General features: G+C 40.1%; 3 protein-coding genes across 3 annotated transcripts; 1 reads left to right on the forward strand and 2 right to left on the reverse strand.

Annotated features, from left to right (window-relative positions):
* Positions 1–1327: 1327 nt before the first annotated feature.
* On the forward strand, positions 1328–8223 carry LOC138019982 (transmembrane protein 145-like). Its single transcript, XM_068866969.1, has 7 exons — positions 1328–1546; positions 1696–1770; positions 4914–4985; positions 5760–5889; positions 6694–6782; positions 7720–7753; positions 7838–8223. The coding sequence occupies exons 1-7, from the start codon at positions 1445–1447 to the stop codon at positions 7933–7935; spliced, it is 600 nt and encodes a 199-aa protein (XP_068723070.1). The 5' UTR covers positions 1328–1444; the 3' UTR covers positions 7936–8223.
* Positions 8224–9176: 953 nt separating this feature from the next.
* Positions 9177–11674, reverse strand: LOC138021117 (leukocyte tyrosine kinase receptor-like). Its single transcript, XM_068867985.1, has 2 exons — positions 11632–11674; positions 9177–10772 (listed from the first exon to the last, which is right to left on the reverse strand). The coding sequence occupies exons 1-2, from the start codon at positions 11672–11674 to the stop codon at positions 9913–9915; spliced, it is 903 nt and encodes a 300-aa protein (XP_068724086.1). The 3' UTR covers positions 9177–9912.
* A 5292-nt stretch (positions 11675–16966) lies between these two features.
* Positions 16967–19707, reverse strand: LOC138021118 (ubiquitin-binding protein Rv1468c-like). The gene is made up of 4 exons (XM_068867986.1): positions 19339–19707; positions 18919–19036; positions 18610–18795; positions 16967–17820 (listed from the first exon to the last, which is right to left on the reverse strand). The coding sequence occupies exons 1-4, from the start codon at positions 19705–19707 to the stop codon at positions 16967–16969; spliced, it is 1527 nt and encodes a 508-aa protein (XP_068724087.1).
* Positions 19708–19941: the final 234 nt, after the last annotated feature.

A 19941-nucleotide genomic window follows, 5' to 3' on the forward strand; every position in this document is an offset into this window, starting at 1 on the left:
GGGAATTGTGACACCCGAGAATGGCCCGCAAAGTTTCGGGATGTTCGAGAAACCCGTATGACCTTATATGGAAACTGATTGCTCCAGTCATTTTGTAAACTTGAAACAACTACCGCCCATTTGTAAAATTGAAACAAATCAGAGGTCAATGAAATTCAATAAAACAGTTATTCCACGCCCAATTGTCAGATATGAGGTTGCACATAGTCAACTCTGAGCCAGTCTCGTTAGATATATATACCGTCTCATATTCAAAGCGCGCTCGTGGGATAATTTTTAAGGAACTCAATTTATCATATGCAACTTGATTGGGTGCTTATGCAGCGACGACGTGGATGTCAACTGGAAGGCCACACTTACAATGCAGCGGAAACAATGAGTTTGTCCATTTTACAATCGTATAGAATGTTACAGGTTTTGCCCCAGAGGCCATGGGAAGGAGAGGCCCAGTGCAGAAGGCGTTTGATTTGCACGGTGATAATTAAGCCCTGTACTGATTGCGCGGGGCACTTTTTCAGCACCGTGACTTTTTTCGATTTTGGAGCACTCTTTCCAGTGCATTTCGAACACTCTCGAGGACGTTTTCGCTTTTTCAGTAACTTGAACACTTTTGCGCATTTCGGGCGACATTTTGAATTCTCCTTATTTTTGAGAGTTTTGAAGCATGCAACCATGGACAATCTTCCTGTCGGTGTACGTTGAATCAGTAGTGGCTTGATCTGATCGGCGTAATTACACATTGAGAGGCTAAATATTTTAAGCAAGAGCCGATACAACGTAGATTTGATTTTAGTGGTGTACTATATTTCGGCTGGCCAAACCAGCCTTCTTCAGGTACAATGAGAGAGAGGTACAATAGTTTTAAGTACCATTTTATCTTCAAGGACTTTAAGAACACTGACACAAAAAAACAACATTGATGAAAAGAAATTTGAAACCAACTAACCGTTTGACTCCTAGGAGGGATCAGCATGTAAATTCTCTTCACAATTTCATTGAAATATTAGTGAGACGGCCGTATTGAGAATAAAGACAATTATCAGCTTAGTAGGAGTGATCTTGATCTAACATCAAATTCTCATGACTACCCAAGAACGAAATCTACTGAACTAGTTAGGAGAATGAACGATTCGATCTTGTGAAAGAAAAGTAGTTTTGTGTTCTCCTCCTATGTTCAACACTTTTCTTGCATTAGGCGTTCCCAGGGTCTCTCTTCTCTGCCTCCATTGTCAACGACGATGGAGACAGAGAAGAGAGACCCTGGGAACGAGGTTGAATGCTTAGCATTAGAATTATGCATTTTGCCGCAGGGTGAATTGATTAGCGAACGGAGATAAGTTAGGTCTTTATCACGCACTGATGCTTCAGTTGTCAGATGCATGCATCGATGAACATCACTGAACTTAGCTGTTTTTCATCGCGATGAATTAAGACCTCAAGAAGAATGTTTTTTTCTTCTAGAATTGGTGGTTTGTTGTATTTGAATGCACTTGTGGCATCAACTTGCGGTTTTGCACTCAATGGGTATCTAAATCTTGATGGTTATGTAAGTTGCTACATTTTTATTTGAAAAAGTGAACTGAGAAGATTGTTTTCTATTATCTGTTTCCAAGTTCTGTTTAAGCTCGTGCCTTCGCGAGAACCGAAATAAGTACAAATAGAACTGAAATAACGACAACATTTTTTTGTTCGAAGAATTTTGCATTCATTGCAAGCTTCTGTGGAAATGCAAGTGGCCCTATCGTTGAATACAGCTTCTCATATCTGCAGGTAAATTAAAAACATTAAACTGTGTATAATTTTTCCGAAGACACGACTGTGAAACTTTCCTAGACTGTAGAAATTAATTTACAAGGGTAACTGCATAATTATTTGTTGATAAACTAAAAAAAGCAAACCAAACTTCTGTGTTTATATATGTGAACTGTACCCGCTTCAGAATTCATGCATTTATGATTCGAGACCCGCGCTGATGCAGTCAATACAGCAAAATTTCGATTTAACGAATTTTGGTTTTTTCGTTTTTATTTAACGAGTTTCCTAGGTACTGGAAATTTTAAAAAACGGAAATGTCGTTTTATCAAACAAGTTCAGTTCCCATCAAAGGGACTAAGTCAATGTAATTTCATGACATACAGAATGCCCAACAATTAGAATGAAACATTGCAATGGCCACTTAAAACCGTTGAACAACATAAAGGAAATACAATAAAAGGAAAGAGAAGCATAGCCTGCGAACGCAGCCGTATTTCCGGCGTTTGACACAAATGGACAGGATTGAAACGGGATTGCATTTAGGGAATTTTGAAAAATGTCAGCCCGACGTTTTTCAAGTTTATGGCAAATAGCCTGGATATAAAGGTTGTTTTTGCTCAGAATCTTATTGTTTGTGATGTAACGATAATTTCGTCAGTAAAAGAATTGCACATTACCATCTTCGAGTTTTAAATTAAACTCGTCATAAACTAAAGAATTCCCTAAACACACTAAAATAACGTGACATTGTCCCTTTAACAAGAAAGATTGACGTTTCGGTAGGCGAGCGTTCCCTGAAGTGTCAGCTCACAAATCCTTCTTGATCAACTCGTTTGGTAATTTATTAAACCAATTTTTCGTGTTTTTCTCCCCACTAACACAGCACCACATTAATTCGTTGTATCCGTTATCGTGCTCATCCTTTTCACGCATTGTACTGCAAGCGGAGGCAAGGATATAATTATCTGTGCCGTGGACAGCTTTGTAGAGGCTTGTTAAAGGGAGAGTATCACGGTAGTACGTGCGCATGTTCCAGCCGTGCCGAATGTCTCCGTTATCAGCAAATCGGAAGCGACGTTATATTTGTGTGAGAAATTTACATGCAAGCCTGAAAATTTCACTCAGCCCTTAGCTCATTGTTGATTGTTTAACAATTTAATTTCCCTCACGAATAGACCAATTTCGATATATTAAAATTCAGTCCGAAACAAAGGGCACCATCTCGAGGCTCAGGGAAATAAAATCATACAAATGCTTATATTTATTCCCCAGAGCCTCGAGATGATGCCTTTTGTTTCGGACTGAATTTTAATATATCGAAATTGGTCAATTATGACATCGCTTCCGATTGGCTCATAAATGATTACATTCGTTACAGCTAGAACATGCGCAACATCGCGATACTCTCCCTTTAAGTTTGAAGATATTGTCTACAACTTTGCCGTAATTTTAAAAGGGTTTTTCTATACTTAGGATGATCTGTTCGAAATAGATTTATGACATCAAGGTTACTTATTTTTTAATCTATTGTTTTTGGCTCGTCAAACAATAATAATAATAATAATAATAACATTGAGAGATCGAGAAATACGAGAAATTTCACTCAGCCCTTAGCTCATTGTTGATTGTTTGACAATTTAATTTCCCGCACGAATTATGACATCGCTTCCGATTGGCTCATAAATGATTGCATTCGTTACAGCTAGAACGTGCGCAACATCGTGATACTCTCCCTTTAAGTTTAAAGATATTGTCTACAACTTTGCCGTAATTTTATAAGGGTTTTTCTATACTTGGGATGATCTGTTCCATATACATTTATGACATCAAGGTTACTTATTTTTTAATCTATTGTTTTTGGCTCGTCAAACAATAATAATAATAATAATAATAATAATAATAATAACAGAAAGAAATCGAGAAATACGAGAAGTGCCAAGATCTGGGGCCCGTTTCTTGAAAGTCGAGAACACTTTTCGGGCTCGAAAAGCCATTTGTGAAACTGCCAACCGCTTGTTTTGGAAAGCGGCCTATCTTTTAACATGTTTTTAAGGTAAGAAAAAGAAAAATGAGTGTGAAGTTTGACGACTTAAATCCTCTCTGATCTTGAGATACAAAGGAAATTGTGACACCCTAAAATGGCCCGTATAAAAGTTTCGGGACTTTCGAGAAACGGGCCCCAGGTAAGAGAGTTGGGAGACTACCGAAATCAAAAGTAAAATTTGTGCCAGTGGTAGTTGGGGGTTTGCATGGGTTCCATGTCACAGAAACTGACGATTTACTTGAAGAAATTGGGAATCTAAGAAGGAAACATGAAGACCAAATGGTGTTGGAAGTCTGAGGGCTCGGGTTGAGACTTGAATGGAAGTTTGATTACCGGGAATTCATCTTTTTGGAATCGTCATAATAACAATAATGAACTTCATTTCAATGACAATTGCAGCACTAATTAGGAATGAATACGGTACAAAAATCAAGCCAAATGAACTCATAGGTTGGTTTTTGATGGCAGGGGAAAACCAGGGTATCCGGAGAAAACCCTCACGGAGCAAAGTGAAGAATAATGCCACAATGGTGGGAGCCGAGTGCACTCACCACTGCGCCTCCCTGCCCTCCCTCTAAAATGCTGAGAGTCAGATAATTAGGTAATTAAGGACGGTGCCTACTAATTCAAATGTATTTTTGCCCCGGTTTATGATTATGCAGGAAATGTTGATCTTAACAAGTGTTATTGAAATGCAAAAAGAAAATTGCATGGGGGTAACCACGCATTTTTCAAAGATAATTCATGAATATTATTTGTAAAAAGCTTTAAAATACAAAGCAATGTATGGCGTTTTTTCCCAAACTGAAGCTTAATTATCTCTCAAAATGCGGCATGGTTACCCCCAATTCTCTTTTTGGATACCAAGAGTACTTACTAAGATCTACTTTCTCCGGATAGTTTTAAATCACGCAAAAATATCACTGTATTGGTAAGCATCACCGATAGGAAACCGGAGTATCTCGAGATGCGCAGAACGTATGCGCAATAACAATAGTAGGCACCGTCCTTAAGTAAGTGTAGGTAGTCTCAAACAATTAAATGGAAATGAAGCCATTTGAGGACAGGTTCCAATGCTCAGCATTTTTGTGGCGAAATAATTTTCTTTTTTCAGGAATACTGCTGTTACAACTTCTTGAGCTATTTTCAAGACCAATGGTGGAAAATATGGCCAAAACCTGAAATGGTTGGTTACTCGATATCCAATTATAATTACCATGTCTGCAGTCTTTGCTACAGATTTCTTTCCCAAGCTTTATTATATTGTTTTGGGAAACAAACGGAACAAAATAGCGACCGGATCGTGTTCCTGGCCAGCCTTTAGGATTGATAAGTTAATCACTTTTCTTTTCAATTGTGGTGCATATTTGATACATTAATAATGGTCAATAATCTAAAATCATCCCTCGCTTATAAACTAGGTGTAGGAGAGGTTACAAAAAAGCCACGCGCGAGAGTGAAAAATCAATTTCTGTGATTATTTGAGGTCTTCCATTGTCACTAGGAGAGCGCAGGCTCCGAGGAATGAGAAAGTAAAGAAGCTTTGATTAATGAATGATCCATTTATATTTTTTTCTGCAACATAGAATGCATCACAAATGTACAAATGGGCCATTTCCCAGGTCATGTCTGCCTCCTCTTCAAAGCGAGGTCTAATTGCGAAGTTTTTGTGATGGTAATTAATTCTACTTTACATATGAATGAACAAAAACTTTGCACTTAGACTCGCTTTGAAGAGGAGGCAGACATGAACTCGAAAATGGCCTATTGCATCGACTCTTCAATAAATGAGAAATTAAAACACACCTAATCACTTGATAGAGCCTCCGAAGAATTGTCGTGCACATTGATCCACTATATCAGGTCATTTCTTCTTGTAATAAGTGTGCCGTGCAATAAATTCGTATTGGACGTTCTAGCATTTAATCATTGATGCCTATTTACTCTCTTTGCATTGCAGGGATGTGATGACAAGGCAAAAGTGCTGGAACAACATCCAAGCCAAATTCTTACATTGACTACAAACAACTCCTTGGCAGGTTGTCACGTGACTCCATCTGGAAATGGATCAGATAACATCACGTGCCAAGGTGGAGAGAGCATTACAGTTTTTTTTATTAAAACACAGAAAGTAATAACTGCTGTCAATAAAATGGGCACCGGTGGCTTAGTTGTTTGAGCACCGGGTTGCCATTCGGGAGGCCGTGAGTTCGACTCCGGGCCGGATCAACACTCAGGGTCTTTAAATGACTGAGGAAAGCGCTGCCTTTGTAATGACATCTGGAAATAATTAGACTCTCTTTTCTTCTCGGATACGGACGATAAAGCGTAGACCCTAGCCTGCAAACAGGCTCTTCCGTTGAAAATGGCGTACAGTACAAATTACAAGCCCCTATATTTCGACCGCGGAAGAGCCTGCTTGCAGGTTACGTAGACCCCGTCTCAAAACCCTTTAATGTTTATAACCCTGTCGCAAAGAGTAAGGCATGGAGTTTCCGGTTTTGTGGTCTGTCCTCTATGGTGTATCGTGTTTAGTGCGCTCGACTCCGGATCGAGTGGTCCAGGTTCGGGGCCTGGCCAGGGACATTGTGTTGTGTTCTTGGGCAAGACACGTTACTCTCACGGTGCCTCTCTCCACCCAGGTGGGTACCGGCGTAATGCAGGTGGTAATCCTGCGATGGACTAGCATCCCATCCAGGGGGTAGTATAAATACTCCTAGTCGCTTCATGTTACGGAAACCGGAGATAAGCGCCTGCCTGATGGGCCTTCCTAGGCTCGTAACAGAGACTTTACCTTCACTCTAAAATGCGAGGGTAAATAAAGAAATGATGATGATGATACAAAACCAAACAAAAATCGTACCTTTCATTCATCTGAATCATTATGTGCACAGGTTCTCAAATCTATCAAGTTCAAACGAAGGATTTCTCAAATATGAAATGCTGGTACTTGGCTCTCGCTAATTGCAATTCTACTTTTCAGGTAAATCTTTAGGGTTCATTCATTTTATTTATTTATTTATTTATTTGCTCATTTTATGTTCGTTCATTTCGTCAGTCTTTTGGTAAACTGGTATTGCAATTCCTTTTTCATTCATATATTCAGCCAGTTATGCAGTCTTTCATTTATTATTTTATTTAAATTTATTTTTTATTTAGTTGATTACGGTATTTTATTTAAACATATTTAATGCATGAGCATTGCTCATTTAAACGGCTTAATTCTTTAATAACCTTATTTACAAATGGCAACTAGGATTAGGACAAAAAATTCTTTGATTAAATGTTTCTTTTTACTGAAAGCTAAAAAGAGCAAGGCTGATATGACAGTGAAGGAATATATTTTAAAAAGCCAATATTTCGAAAGGCACTGCCTTTCTTCATCAGGGTTTTACAAAAAATGCCTACGGTGAACCGAAGACGTTACAATTTGAATAGTGATATGGCGTGTCATTTGATACAGCCCTAAAGATAAGGATTTCAACGGACTTAAAGGATACGGTACAATAATAATAAGAAATGATAATTGGAATTATATAACGGAAAGAAATATAAGGGAAAAGGGGGATTACATTTCATCTTTCTTACTAAGACCTAAATGTTCAAGAGTGTTCGCTATGTTTATGAGACATGCGTCTCTTGCTTAGCTTACACTGTCACGATTTGGAATGAATGAGCTCGAGTCCTTATCTCTTTAGGTAACCGTAGTGATTGCTTGTAAAACCCTGATGAAGAAAGGCACTGCCTTTCGAAATATTGGCTTTTTTCAATATATTCCTTCACCGTTATATCAGCCTTGCTCTTTTTAGCTTTTTTATAATATTTAAATCGCTGATAAGATACTTCACCAGGAACCGGTGCTTCTGCTTTGTTACGCTTGTCCTTGCTTAGAAAGGTGTTCTTTTTATTGGGATTTTCAGGGAATACAAATCACTTACTCTCTCAATATCACTGGTAAGTATTAAGCTTTTCCTCAGTCCTTTTTATGTCGAGGTATGCTGATCGTTTAAAGCAAAACCATTGTATTCTTCATTTTAGGGGAGGCAACAAATATGGCGGTCAAACGTTACCATGGAAACCTGTTAACATCAATGTTGAGTTGCTTGATGATCACGTGGTACCATGTCGCTACTTAATGGACTTTCGAAGCATGTTTGACTCGAGGCCCAAATAGTAGTTTTTATATACATTGTTTTTAACACTATATCTTGCTTGAGACATCATAGGCAAATAAAACGTTTACTTTTTCTTAAAACTCCTTATTCTGTTGTAGAGTTGGGAAGGGAGTATGACCCTTTGAGCGAATTTCCTTCCGATAAGCGACAATGGCAAGGAGATAATATATTTGGCGTTTTGTGTTGTAATTGAGAGAAGTAATTAAAATCAAATATCGTGACTAGAAATTAAAAGCACTTTATTTAAGTATTACGAGTCACTGAACGCATTCTCTATTTTTTTCCTTACTTGCATCTACTTTTGGCGCATACCCATTGTAGATGGGCTAGATGGTAATTCAGATTTCGTTTGTAGAAAGAGGGTGTGTCATGTCCTCTGTGTTGAAACTACATTGTGTAAAATTGGATATTTTTGGTTTTAAACACACGCCAGCGGTTTCTTTTTCTCTCTTACCAAAAACAAAAGGAAAGTATTTACACCAGGGGTTGGCGCTGACCATTGATTAGGGAGCTTAAGTACGCGATGTTTCTGAGCCAAAGACGGCAATCGGAAGTGAAAATATCACCCGAGAACTCGAAGGTTACCAATATGAACAAAAATGGTTAGTTTGTAAGAAACTGCGAAGATGCGTCGATGGGCCTAGTAAAAACCGAAACTTTGGTTGATTAAGGTAGATTAACCCCGTAAGAGAGATTCGTAAGCAGATGTTTCGAGTTTCGAGGGTTACCGTAGCTCTTGGTCAGAAAGAGGAATAGCTTACCATTTTTCTCTCAGCAAAAAAGAAGTAGCCCAATGCATCACCTTGCTGTCAGAGGAGAAGTACGAGGAATTAAAAATTACTAATCTCGCACCCAGATCTCACTCTGTCAATGGAATGTGAGATCTGGTAAAGTTCGACAGTACACCATTTTTCATTGGCTACTAAAAAAAAGGTTGCGGCAATGCAATCTACGCTCCGATTGGCTTATTTCGCGGGGCACTTAATGAAGGTTTGGTTTTCGCAACGTGCTGTTTTGAATAAATGTCAGTTGTGCGGAGGAAAGTTTTGTTTTTTCCGACGCTGGAAAAGCTTTACAGTTGAGGAAAATCATTTTAAAAATTTGCGACGTTTGTGTAAATGGTACCGACGAAAGCCCCACGTACCCTGCCACTCGAATAAAGTTATGCGTAGCTTGCTAGACGGTACGCAGAAACTAATAAATTCAGGTTGAAGTATATAATTTATTCAAAACAGTGTTTCTCGTTCTTAAAGCGTGACTCGCGAATTAAATAGTGATCAATTGTGAATTTAACGGTTAGATTAACTACATTTTTCACGAGATCGTGTCAAGAAAATAGCACTCGTTGCAGTGATTAGGTCTAAGCACTCTTTAACATTTTCGATTTCAATTTACGGTTTGGCTAACTACACTTTTCACAAGATTGTGTGAAGAAAATAGCACTAGTTTAATGATTAAGCCAAAGCGTTGGTTTCAGTGATTAGGCCTAAACCCTCTTTAACATTTTAGCTTTCAATTTACAGTTTGGTTAACTACACTTTGCACAAGATCGTGTGAAAAAAAAATAGCACTCGTTTATTGATTAAGCCTAAGCGCTCGTTTCAGTGATTCTGAGTTGCTCCGACAATTAAACAATCTCGACCGTTCAAAAACAATCGCCTGTAGCGCTTCTTTCTGTTTCGTCTTAAGTTTAAGGTCTCCTTGTCCTCCAACAAAAAGAATCTCTTCAGGAATACTCTTGAAATCCATGTTTATTCCGCAAAATCACACAAAATCACAACAGAGAGTACGAACATGCGCAGTGATAGAAAAGCCCGTATTTCGGGCCTCGCTGGCACTGAGCATGCTCGAAATCGAACTTTACCAGATCTTCCTTCCGTATGACCGTGGAAGATCTGGGTACGAGATTAAAAAATTACAAGATGATGTTTCTCGCTTTCAAATCAACGTAAAAATAACTCTACCATCGCCCTTATTCGCGCCTGCTTCATTCTTTTGATTTGTTCCGTTATTGAAAGAGCCCCCTCCCCCTGCGGTACCACTGAACAAAGTCCCGTTTACTCCCCCACCGGAATACCCACCTCCGCCCCCTCCATATTCGTAAGCGAATGACCCCCCGCCGAATCCTCCGTTAGCCACCGAAGATCTTCCACCAGTTCCCCCATTAAAAAAACTCAAAGGTACCGTTCCGAGTATCGCGCCACGTTCACCATCCCCATAAAGCCCGGCACCGCTTCCCGCTGGTATACTAAAATGTTTCCATTCAGTATCACACACTCGTCCCCCGTTCCCTCCGCTTCCCCCACACTGGGTCCCATTCTCCATAGCCTGTCCTGGGTCGCCGTCGGTGTGAGGATAAAAGTCATATGTTGTTCCCCCGCCCCCACCTCCGCCAGCAATGATTAATGGAGCGCTTAGGTTGAAGTGGTAGACAAAAGTTCCACCACCTCCGCCCCCTGGCATATCTCCGAATGAGAGCCTACTTGTTCCACCTTCTTGTCCCACTAAAATTACAAGAATTGTCCCTCGGACAAGCTGGAACGTTCCTGTAATCTTTGCTCCTAAGCCACCGAGGTTCCACGTTATTGGATCCATGTAGCTCATATCATAAGTACCATTGGCACCGGAAGCACCTGTAGCCTCTATGACGTAATTTCCTGTTACAGGAACAATCCACAGTTGGTATCCAAAATCCAAAATAACCTGACCTTCCAATGGTGTTCCCAAGTAACCAGATGTACTTCTAGGCCCATGTTCACCTTGAGCACCCAAGGTTGTAAAAATATACTCAGTGTAGTCTACAACAAAAAAGATCAGTCTCAACAGCGTCAACAATGGCGAACCCCTAAACGTCAATAGCAGTCGTTTGTAATATGTGGAGCGGTCCCCCAGGCCAAGTTGTTCAAGGGTGAAAAACTTTATTCGGTAGGTAAGTCGCTATCCGACTTTACAAAGACTTCAGTATACCCTCACTCAACCTTGGATACGAGCGCTCTAAGCACCTCGTTCTTTCCTGTGGATTTATGCCCCGCGCACAAATCAACGGATGAAAACTCGGACCGTAATTTTACAGTACAGACCTCGAACACAGTTAGTAAGCGGTATGAATATACAAGCGCTTTTCGTTCTGAGTTTCTCTCTCATTGAAATCCCACCTGCCGCCCTCTTTTCTCCAGTGCTCGTGTTAGGTGCGGGATGGCAGAAAATTAACCGTCAGTTTTTAAAGGAACGAGGCGTGATGTAATGTGCTCTTTTGTCCTTTTTAATGAGCTTTCAAATGAAATACAAGGTGGTTTTTTTTGCAATTCCGCACCCTGGGATCTCGCCCCATGTCCACTCTTCCCCCATCACTTAGTCAAACTTTTGATGCTTCCTCTTCCCAAAATAAAGACTCCTAAGACCCATTGAAGAACAAGATTTTAAAAAACAAATTTGAGAATAAAGTAACAGACATGTTTTTATGGCCGGAACTTGTGTAAATTAAATACTCACAAAATAACTACAAACCAACATGGCGGGCTTTACAATCAGTAAGTGTTCTCTCTCCATGTGCGCTAAATTCCGTAAATGAATATGATGCAATAACCGGAAATTACCATCAACTAGCAATAACTGAACAAGGGATTTTGCAGCTTTTCTTGAGTTTCTATTACTCACTTGATACTGGCGCATCAAAGAGCGGTTGTAATGAATGGGTCATGCTGGTAATGGCTGGACGTAGAGAAGGCACGCTGACCGACGAAGAACTCAGAGAAGAGAAAGCTCTTGGAGGCACTCTAACCAAGGGCGAAATTGACTGAGATGCAGTTAATGACGAGGAACCTGTCATGAAAGATTTGGAATACTTTTATATCTTCCGGCTAAATTTTCCTCCTACCAAGTATTACGTAAGAGGAAGAATTAGGGTTTTCCAGAAATAACTGATACGGGTGCCGGAGCTTTACCAAATTGCCTGACAATAGTATTAAATAAATATCGAAAGGTTGACCAGCTTAAAGCATCGACAGTGTTGTGATATTATTTGGAACCTACTGTTACTTGTTGAAAACTCTTTCAAACCTCTTTAAAATCAAATAATAAATTCACATCTTTAAAAAAACATTGTATCAAAACAGGCTTCCAGAGTCCGCAACCCTCTATTCCCTTGGCACTTTTCCCCTAGAGCTTACAACCCCTCTTTGAAAAGAATCAAGGATCCGCTCAGAGAATAGATCATTTGAGTTAATGGAAAAACGATCTCAACTTAACTCAGTGAGGGGTTAAATGCGTTTCCCGTAAAATTAAAGATATATGATGACGGTTGGTAAGAATTTTGTAACTTCAGGAAACGCCATGCCCGACCATTAGTTAAGGTGGCATGTAATATGTCTTTTTTTTGCCGTCGCTTTATACGGGCTGAGGACTTTGAGAAAAAGATTATAAATACGATCCTGTTTGACCAGAACGTTTGACGCTGATGTATTCTAAATTATGAACGGTTCGCGTGTCTAATTTTCTCGCAACTTTTATCCGATAGAATTGTTTTTGGGGCGCGCAATTCTTTTTTTAAACCACGCAGAGAACTCGTGCCATTACTTTTTGGTGGAAATTAAATTTTAAGACCTTACTTATTTTAACTCCACAGGTGCTTCCACTCCAGGGCACTTTACAAGAACAGGTAAATGTCTCCCTTCTTGAATCAAACAAGCAAGAGCCGCCATTTAGACAACTTGTCAATTGACACCCCTGGAAAGTGAAACAGTTATATTACCTTGTCAAGTTTGAGTAAACCAGTAAATGATGCTGATCGAGACTAACTTCGTTTATTAAAAAAAAACAAGAGATTACACTTCGTAAAAGAAATCATTTTAAACGAGTTAATTGTCTAAGACTTACCCTCAGAAAGATGGAGAAGGTCACGCCTTGTTCGTGAATTAGTTCTTTGTATCCAGGAATGTCTTCTTGCATGTTCAGTTCACAAGTTCTCTTGTCGCTTTGCTTATAGTTTGTCGATGTACACCATGAGTGTCTCAGACAAAACTGACTGCACATTAATAAACTAGGACACTCCAAACTTTTCACAACGTGGTCCACCAATCGCTTGTTATGTTGAGATATCGAATAAACGGATCTCGATGACAATTTTTTTTCGCTGACCAAAACTGTGCTGGCGTTCATGACTACCTTTATTACAAGAACCAAGGTCACTTGCCATTGAGGACCATTTCGCACCTTTTTCTCCAACATTTTAAATTGCGCCTTAGTCAAGTTAGCTTTGTTCACGAAAATCTTAAGAAGGAACTGCCTTTGAGGTAAAGCGCAAAACACTGTTTAACATAACAAAGAAAGGAATGGAATATATTTTATATTGAGCAAAAAAGCACTTTGGAGTCCTCTTTTTTTCCCTTTTTGATTGTTTTATAAGAAAAGTAACAAAACTGCTCGTAATAAACCAATATTAATAAGGAAACTGCAAATTGCAGGAACACAGTGTAAACTGCGTACATCGGCCGGTTGAAAGAATAAAATTCAGGAGATAATGTTGGCTTCGTTGAATGACCCAACTAATGGACTAAATGTTCTAAATGTACTCTTATTTCCAAAGAAAAGAAAATATTCAGTACGCAGCAATCCTTTCGGAAGGTTGGGAACCCGGATATTTAGAATATACACCGGCATCGTTTCATCACGGTAACTCGGGAGGGGGTAAAACCGGGGAAAAGTCACTTAAAATAAACTGTGTATTTCCGGTAATTGGACTGTAACGATTGTAGATATGAAGAAATCATAAACATTTTCTCAATACAGTTGTGGTGCTACAATTTTCTGTATGGATATTTAAAAGTATAGTCACTAATCAACCACTTGGGCTCACACAACCCGAACAGTTTCACAAGGGAAAGAGGTAAATTACGCCCCGTTGGACTTGATGCAAATCCGTTGCATGGTTAATACTGGTAATGGGTCAATATGTAGAGTAATTTATTACCTTTCAAACGTAAACTAAATTAAAAGTAAAAAGCTTTGTAACAAATGCATAGGCAGGTGTTGAACTAAGTGTAAATAAACCATCGTCATTGTTGGCTTGCATTTACTATCCCTGCATGCATAGTTATTAGAGGGAAATGGTTTGGAAGCTCGGCAAACATCAAAGGAGCAAACAAAAATGCCAAGATTTAGGTTGGAGAGTCCACGACCGTGCACAATCTTTTGTTTTGCGCTAATACACTATGCATGAATTACGTAACCAACACGATTCTATTGGTTAGTTCCTCAGTACGGAGTAAACAACAACTGTGTTTTGTGCACAGTCAAGGCCCAAAAAGGAGAACAAAAACATACAACAAAGAAATTTGTCGGGTTTCATAACCATTCCCCTCTATTAACTGTGCTGCATGTGAAACGAAAATTTGAAAAGTACACTTGACATGTCCTTGTCATTATTGTTTTTACTATAGCTGTCAAAGTTATAGATTTGCTTTTTGTAACGTACATGGTATAAGGTCGTGATGATACTTGAATTTTTTATACAGTTGTTGCTTTCACCCCAAAAAATAATTATATGCTACCTTCCTTCTGACGCACACAAAAAGAATATTTGCAGTTGCTTGCGACACGGAAACAATGCGTTCCAATATTGCTATAACAATAACATTGCTCCAGGGAATATTGTCAAAGTGAAACTTAATTCTTACTTTTCAAAAATTTAATAGCAATTTATCTGACAACCGTTAAAAACAAAGGAATATTTAAATGGCTGCCATTTTGGAATAAGGTGTATTGCACGACTGATAAAACAACGCGAAAATGTATCTTTTTAACGATATTTCGGCTGGCCAATACCAGCCTTCATCAGGTTTATTTGGAGATCTAACGAATTTACAGAATATATACACAGTGAAGTAATTAAAGAAGATTTCAAATGATAACTTACTGACATACCTACTGGATAAACAAACCAAAATTTAAAAAGAACAAAATGCCGTTGAAACACTATATACTAACGAGATCGTTAAATTATCCGTCACGCTTGTTTATCCCAAGAGGTTCTGTTGTTTGAGCCTTTCTTTTCTTTTTTTTTTTTTTTTTTTGTTCTTTTTAAATTTTGGTTTGTTTATCCAGTAGCTATATCACCTTACGTTATCATTTGAAATCTTCTTTAATTACAATTTCTAAGCAAGGACAAGCGTAACAAAACAGAAGCACCGGTTGCTGGTGAAGGACCTTATTAGCGATTTAACTATTTTAAAAAATCTAAAAGGAGCAAGGCTGAGCAAGATCCCGATCTTCTCTGATCCAGCGCTGTGCAAGACTAATCGTCCACGGTTTTTGCAAAGGTTTAAAGACTCAACTTCAATGATACGTTTATCAGCGCTTAGTATTCCTAACCTTACAAATTACAAGGGTAGCCATAAATACAAGGAACTACCGATACCTATATGTTACAAAACGGCTCAGTCGTCGCGGCGATCGGATGTGTATTCGCTAACTTCCAATCGCCTCTCTCATTTTCCCAGTGCAAGAACATATTCATGACAGACACTCAAGGGCTGTGAGAGCAGGTGTGCAAGGAAACCCCAAGAAATTGACATTTAGCAGGAACGTCTTGCAGGCATCACATACGATGATTCAGTAATGTTGCAAACTCACAGCCGGTGAATGCATGTTCAAAATAGTTGTCCACGAGGAGACCATCTCGATGCTATCTTCAAGGTCACTACGATACCGAAGTTTTGTTTTGGTTCGGGAGACTGAAAACCATTGAACCCAAAACTAAAACTTCTCGGGTCAGGGGCCCGTTTCTCAAAAGTCCCGAAAATGTTTCGGGCCCGAAAAGCCATTTGTGAAACTACCAACCGCCTGTTTTTGAAAGCCGATCTTTCAACATGTTTTCGAAGTAACAAAAAGAAAAATGACTGTGAAGTTTGACTACTTAAATCCTCTCCGTTCTCGAGATACAAAGGGAATTGTGACACCCGAAAGTGGCCTTTCGAGAAACGAGCCCCAGGGCCGCGGCGTTTCTAGAAAATCCCGAAACTTTTCGGGCATATTTTGGGTGACACAAATTAAATCGCTTATAATCTTCCAAAGGAAAATGTCTCAAGTCTCGAATTTTTGCAATATTGCTGTTACCTTTCCATTGGCCAGGTCTTGAAAACATGTTAAAGAACAGCTTTCCAGGATAAGTGAATCTTAGTTTCAGGAATTGCTTTCGCGCCCGAAATGTTTTCAGTGCCTTGAGAAACAAGCCCCAGAGCAGACAACCTACAATTTCAACCCACATATGAGGTCTAGTCCGGAAGTAGCTTTGCCGGTAGGACTCACAATTAAGGCCCGTGCAAACGCTCACAACAACACGCAACATTGTTGGGCCCAACAATGTTGTCTCTTGTTGCACGATGTTAGCCGATGTTTGCAAACGCTCGCAACAAGGCACAACATGTTGGGTCTTTAAATGAGAATACAAAGGACTCTAAGACGTTTTCCATCTCCGACGCCATGTTGATTTCTTGTTCGCATGTATTTGTGTGGATATGTGGCATGTAGTGCGCGTGCACCGGCGCACCATTGTTGGATGTGCTGTGCAAACGAACGCAACATTGTTGGACCACGCTTCGATGACCGCGAACAATAGAAATGTTGGCACTTGTTGGCTCTGAAGTTTGACCAGTTTCAAACTTCATCCAACAAGTCGCAACAACACGCAACAACACACAACATGGTGTGCAAACGCGTCTTGTTGGCCCACAATGTTGGGAGCGTTTGCACGGGCCTTTACTTCAAACCACGTCAACCCTACCCTAACGACAGGACTGCAGAATATTCACGCTTAACCAACCTCAAGAATTTAACTGAAAATTGATATTGAATATGTGAAATTTAAAGTCTCTGCTGTATTTTCGTGCTTTGGTTCCATTTCCTGAGTGGAATTTATGATGATGATGATAGAACAGCGGGAAGACGACTTAATATTCATTGCATCAAGTAACTGAACGACATAACGCAAAACAAACTAAGTTATCAAACTGATTATAACTTTGCCGTCTCCTTTATTTACACCCGCTATGTTCCGCTGGTTTGTTCCTCCATTGAATGATCCGCCTCCTCCGGAGGTACCTCCATTCATAAACTTGCTTAATCCTCCTCCTGAATATCCACCTCCACCTCCGCCATTATAAAGAGCGGATGCACCCCCACCGAAGCCTCCGTTAGCTTTTATTGATGTTCCTCCGTCACCTCCGTGGATAAAACTATACGGTGTTGTTTGTATTCCACCGCCTCCACCATTCCCGTATAACCCTGCTCCTCCTCCTCCAACGAAATGAGGATATAAGAAACCAGTATCAGCGTCACAGACCTTTCCACCGGCACCCGCACTGCCTCCACACTGGCTTCCGTTAACTATAGCCTGACCTGGATCTCCGTCAGTAAAATTGTCCCGTCCTGTTCCCCCTCCGCCCCCGCCGCCTGCCACGATTAATGGGGTATTATCCAACAGCGAAACATAGCTTCCACCACCCCCTCCTCCAGGCATATCACCAAAGGTGAAAGAACTAGCCTCACCTTCCTGTCCCACCAAAATTTTAAGAACAACACCGTGTGACAGTTGAAAGGTTCCCGTACTCTTTGCCCCCAAGCCACCAAGCTTCCACACAAGGGGTCCACTAAACGAGTCGTACGTCCCATTGGCACCGGATGCACCTGTTGCTTCAATGACGTAACATCCTGTCACTGGAACAGACCACATTTGGATTCCATTTGAAAGACTGACTTGGCTCTCCAATACTGTTCCAGCGTATCCAGATGTGCTATTCGGTCCACCACTTCCTTTAGCGCCCAAGGTTGTAAAAGCATAATGAGTGTAGTCTACGAAAAAGTAAACATTATTCGGCACAAATTAGAACGGAAGCCGGCTCCATGAATAGTAATTTTGCCGTGAATAGATTAATCAATGGAAACTGGAAAAAGAGGATCGCCTTTTAAGTAGAAGTAAACTACCAAACCGTAGAGGATACTGTTTACCTTTGTTATTGCATCCGCAGATGGTTAGTCTTTCAAGCCTTCTCGGATAAGTACTATACACGGTAGCTCCCGTCGCACAACCCTTCAAACTCTGTAGGACGTTAAAGGTTCCACACACTATTCGATGAGAGCAGGGCATGGTGTTGTGGTATTGTGGTCTGGTGCCCGTTTCTCAAAGGTCCCGAAAACTTTTCGGGCCCGAAAAGCCATTTGAGAACTTGCTAACCGCACCTTCAGGAAAGCCGATCTTTTAACATGTTTTCAAGGTAACAAAAAGCAAACTGACTATGAAGTTTGACGACTCAAATCCTCTCCGTTCTTGAGAAAGAGAGGGAATTTTGACACCCAAAAATGGCCCGTAAAGTTTCCGGACCTTTGAGAAACGGGGCCCCTGGCCTGAATTCTTCAGCAAAATGTGGCCGGCTTAGAAGTGACTTCTCAAAAAGACTTATGGTGTATGAGGACATGTAAGCAAAACTTGAAAAGCCATATGTCAGAGGGACTTAATTATATCATGTAGATGTAGATGGATACGCATGCTACATTTATCAACATGATTTCGATAAAAACTAGGCTTACTTAAAATGGACTGAGAGGCTCCAGCAACCGTGGAAGAACTTGACTGGAACATACTGGGCGATGAAGAAATATACTGAAGAGATTGATTAGCCGAGGAGTACACAGCTGCAGTGGTCGCGGGGGAAATGTGCTGGGGTGCATTAGCTGAAGTGGAACTTGGTTGGAACACACTGTCCGATGGCGAAAAAGACACCAGAGAAAAGGACGAGATTGACCTTGATGCGTTCTCAGTCGATGAACCTGTAAAAGATTGAAAAAAGGAGTCTGTTCTGACTCATATATTGATATGATGACAGGCAAAGAAACGCTTTACACACTGGCGTTTACATTAAGTATATAATTCACGAAAACGAAAGGACTTACTCGTTTTAATCTCACAATTACTTCCATTCCAGGGCTGCTTGCATAAGCAAAAAAAGGACTTCTTTTCCGTATCAAACAAACACGAACCTCCGTTTAGGCAACCGCTTATTTGACATCCCTAATGCAAATACAAAGTTAACATGTCATAATAAACAGATCACTGAGCGAAACTAAGGGTGCGTTCGATTGACCCCATTCCGGAATAAGAAAAAATGGAGTGATGATTTAAACTGTATGTCTAGCGTTTTGACGCCGCATGGACAATATACATATGTTTAAAATAGCATTCTAGCGGGTGTTTGACAATTTTAATGTGAATCTCCGTAAAAACGAAGGATTTCCAACTTCTATTCCATGTATTCCTATTCCGGAATACGGTCAATCGAACGCACCCTTAATCAATATTCACTTTAAACTTGCCTTGAAAAACATCGCAAACGTTACGCCAGGCTGATGAACAAGCTCGTAAACAGCGTTTGCAGAAGGCAACTGGTGCACGTTCAATTCACAAATCGTTTTGTCGCCTCTGTTGAAAGATTCTTTGAAGTTTGTCGAGGTACACCATGCGTTCCGCAGGCAAGACTGATGGCAAGACATTAAACTAGGAGTCGCAAAACTTGTCACAACATGTCCCACCAATCGCTTGTTACTCTGCACAATAGTGTAAGCTGAACGGGAAAATGGGTTTGCTGTAGCATCAAAACCCTTTGACCGATTTATGCCGATTATTTTCAGCACAATGAACAACCAAATCATGAAAATGAGAGAGCAATACTGTGTCACTGCCATGAGTCAAACGCTCGTTGTTACCGTTGTTACTTTTGATCGCTCAAAGCGAGATGAAAAGACAAAATTACGGAAAGCGCAGGGGTATTTACAACACACGGCCTGCTGGCTTAAGCCATTTCAATTAGACATTCAAGAGTCGAGGCACTTACTAATAGTACTTAGCACAAACAACGCCAACGGCAAAACAATTACTTGCCACCGTTAAGCTTAGAACTTTTACAAGACGCTGAGCAA

This window comes from Montipora capricornis, chromosome 10 (genome assembly GCF_036669925.1).
Source record: "Montipora capricornis isolate CH-2021 chromosome 10, ASM3666992v2, whole genome shotgun sequence".
Lineage (NCBI taxonomy): Eukaryota > Metazoa > Cnidaria > Anthozoa > Scleractinia > Acroporidae > Montipora > Montipora capricornis.

Bases quoted from the DNA above. Each gene is read 5' to 3' on its own strand.
- LOC138021118 (XM_068867986.1), bottom strand. From the start codon at position 19,707: ATGGCAGTGACACAGTATTGCTCTCTCATTTTCATGATTTGGTTGTTC. The intron at 18,796-18,918 runs GTAAGTCCTTTC...AATCTTTTACAG, and splicing joins TAATTGTGAGATTAAAACGA to GTTCATCGACTGAGAACGCA. The intron at 17,821-18,609 runs GTATGTTCCAGT...ACTTTTTCGTAG, and splicing joins GTATATTTCTTCATCGCCCA to ACTACACTCATTATGCTTTT.
- LOC138021117 (XM_068867985.1), bottom strand. From the start codon at position 11,674: ATGACCCATTCATTACAACCGCTCTTTGATGCGCCAGTATCAA. The intron at 10,773-11,631 runs GTGAGTAATAGA...TTTTTGTTGTAG, and splicing joins CTTTGATGCGCCAGTATCAA to ACTACACTGAGTATATTTTT.
- LOC138019982 (XM_068866969.1), top strand. From the start codon at position 1,445: ATGTTTTTTTCTTCTAGAATTGGTGGTTTGTTGTATTTGAATGCACTT. The intron at 1,547-1,695 runs GTAAGTTGCTAC...TTTTGTTCGAAG, and splicing joins ATCTAAATCTTGATGGTTAT to AATTTTGCATTCATTGCAAG. The intron at 7,754-7,837 runs GTAAGTATTAAG...TCTTCATTTTAG, and splicing joins TTACTCTCTCAATATCACTG to GGGAGGCAACAAATATGGCG.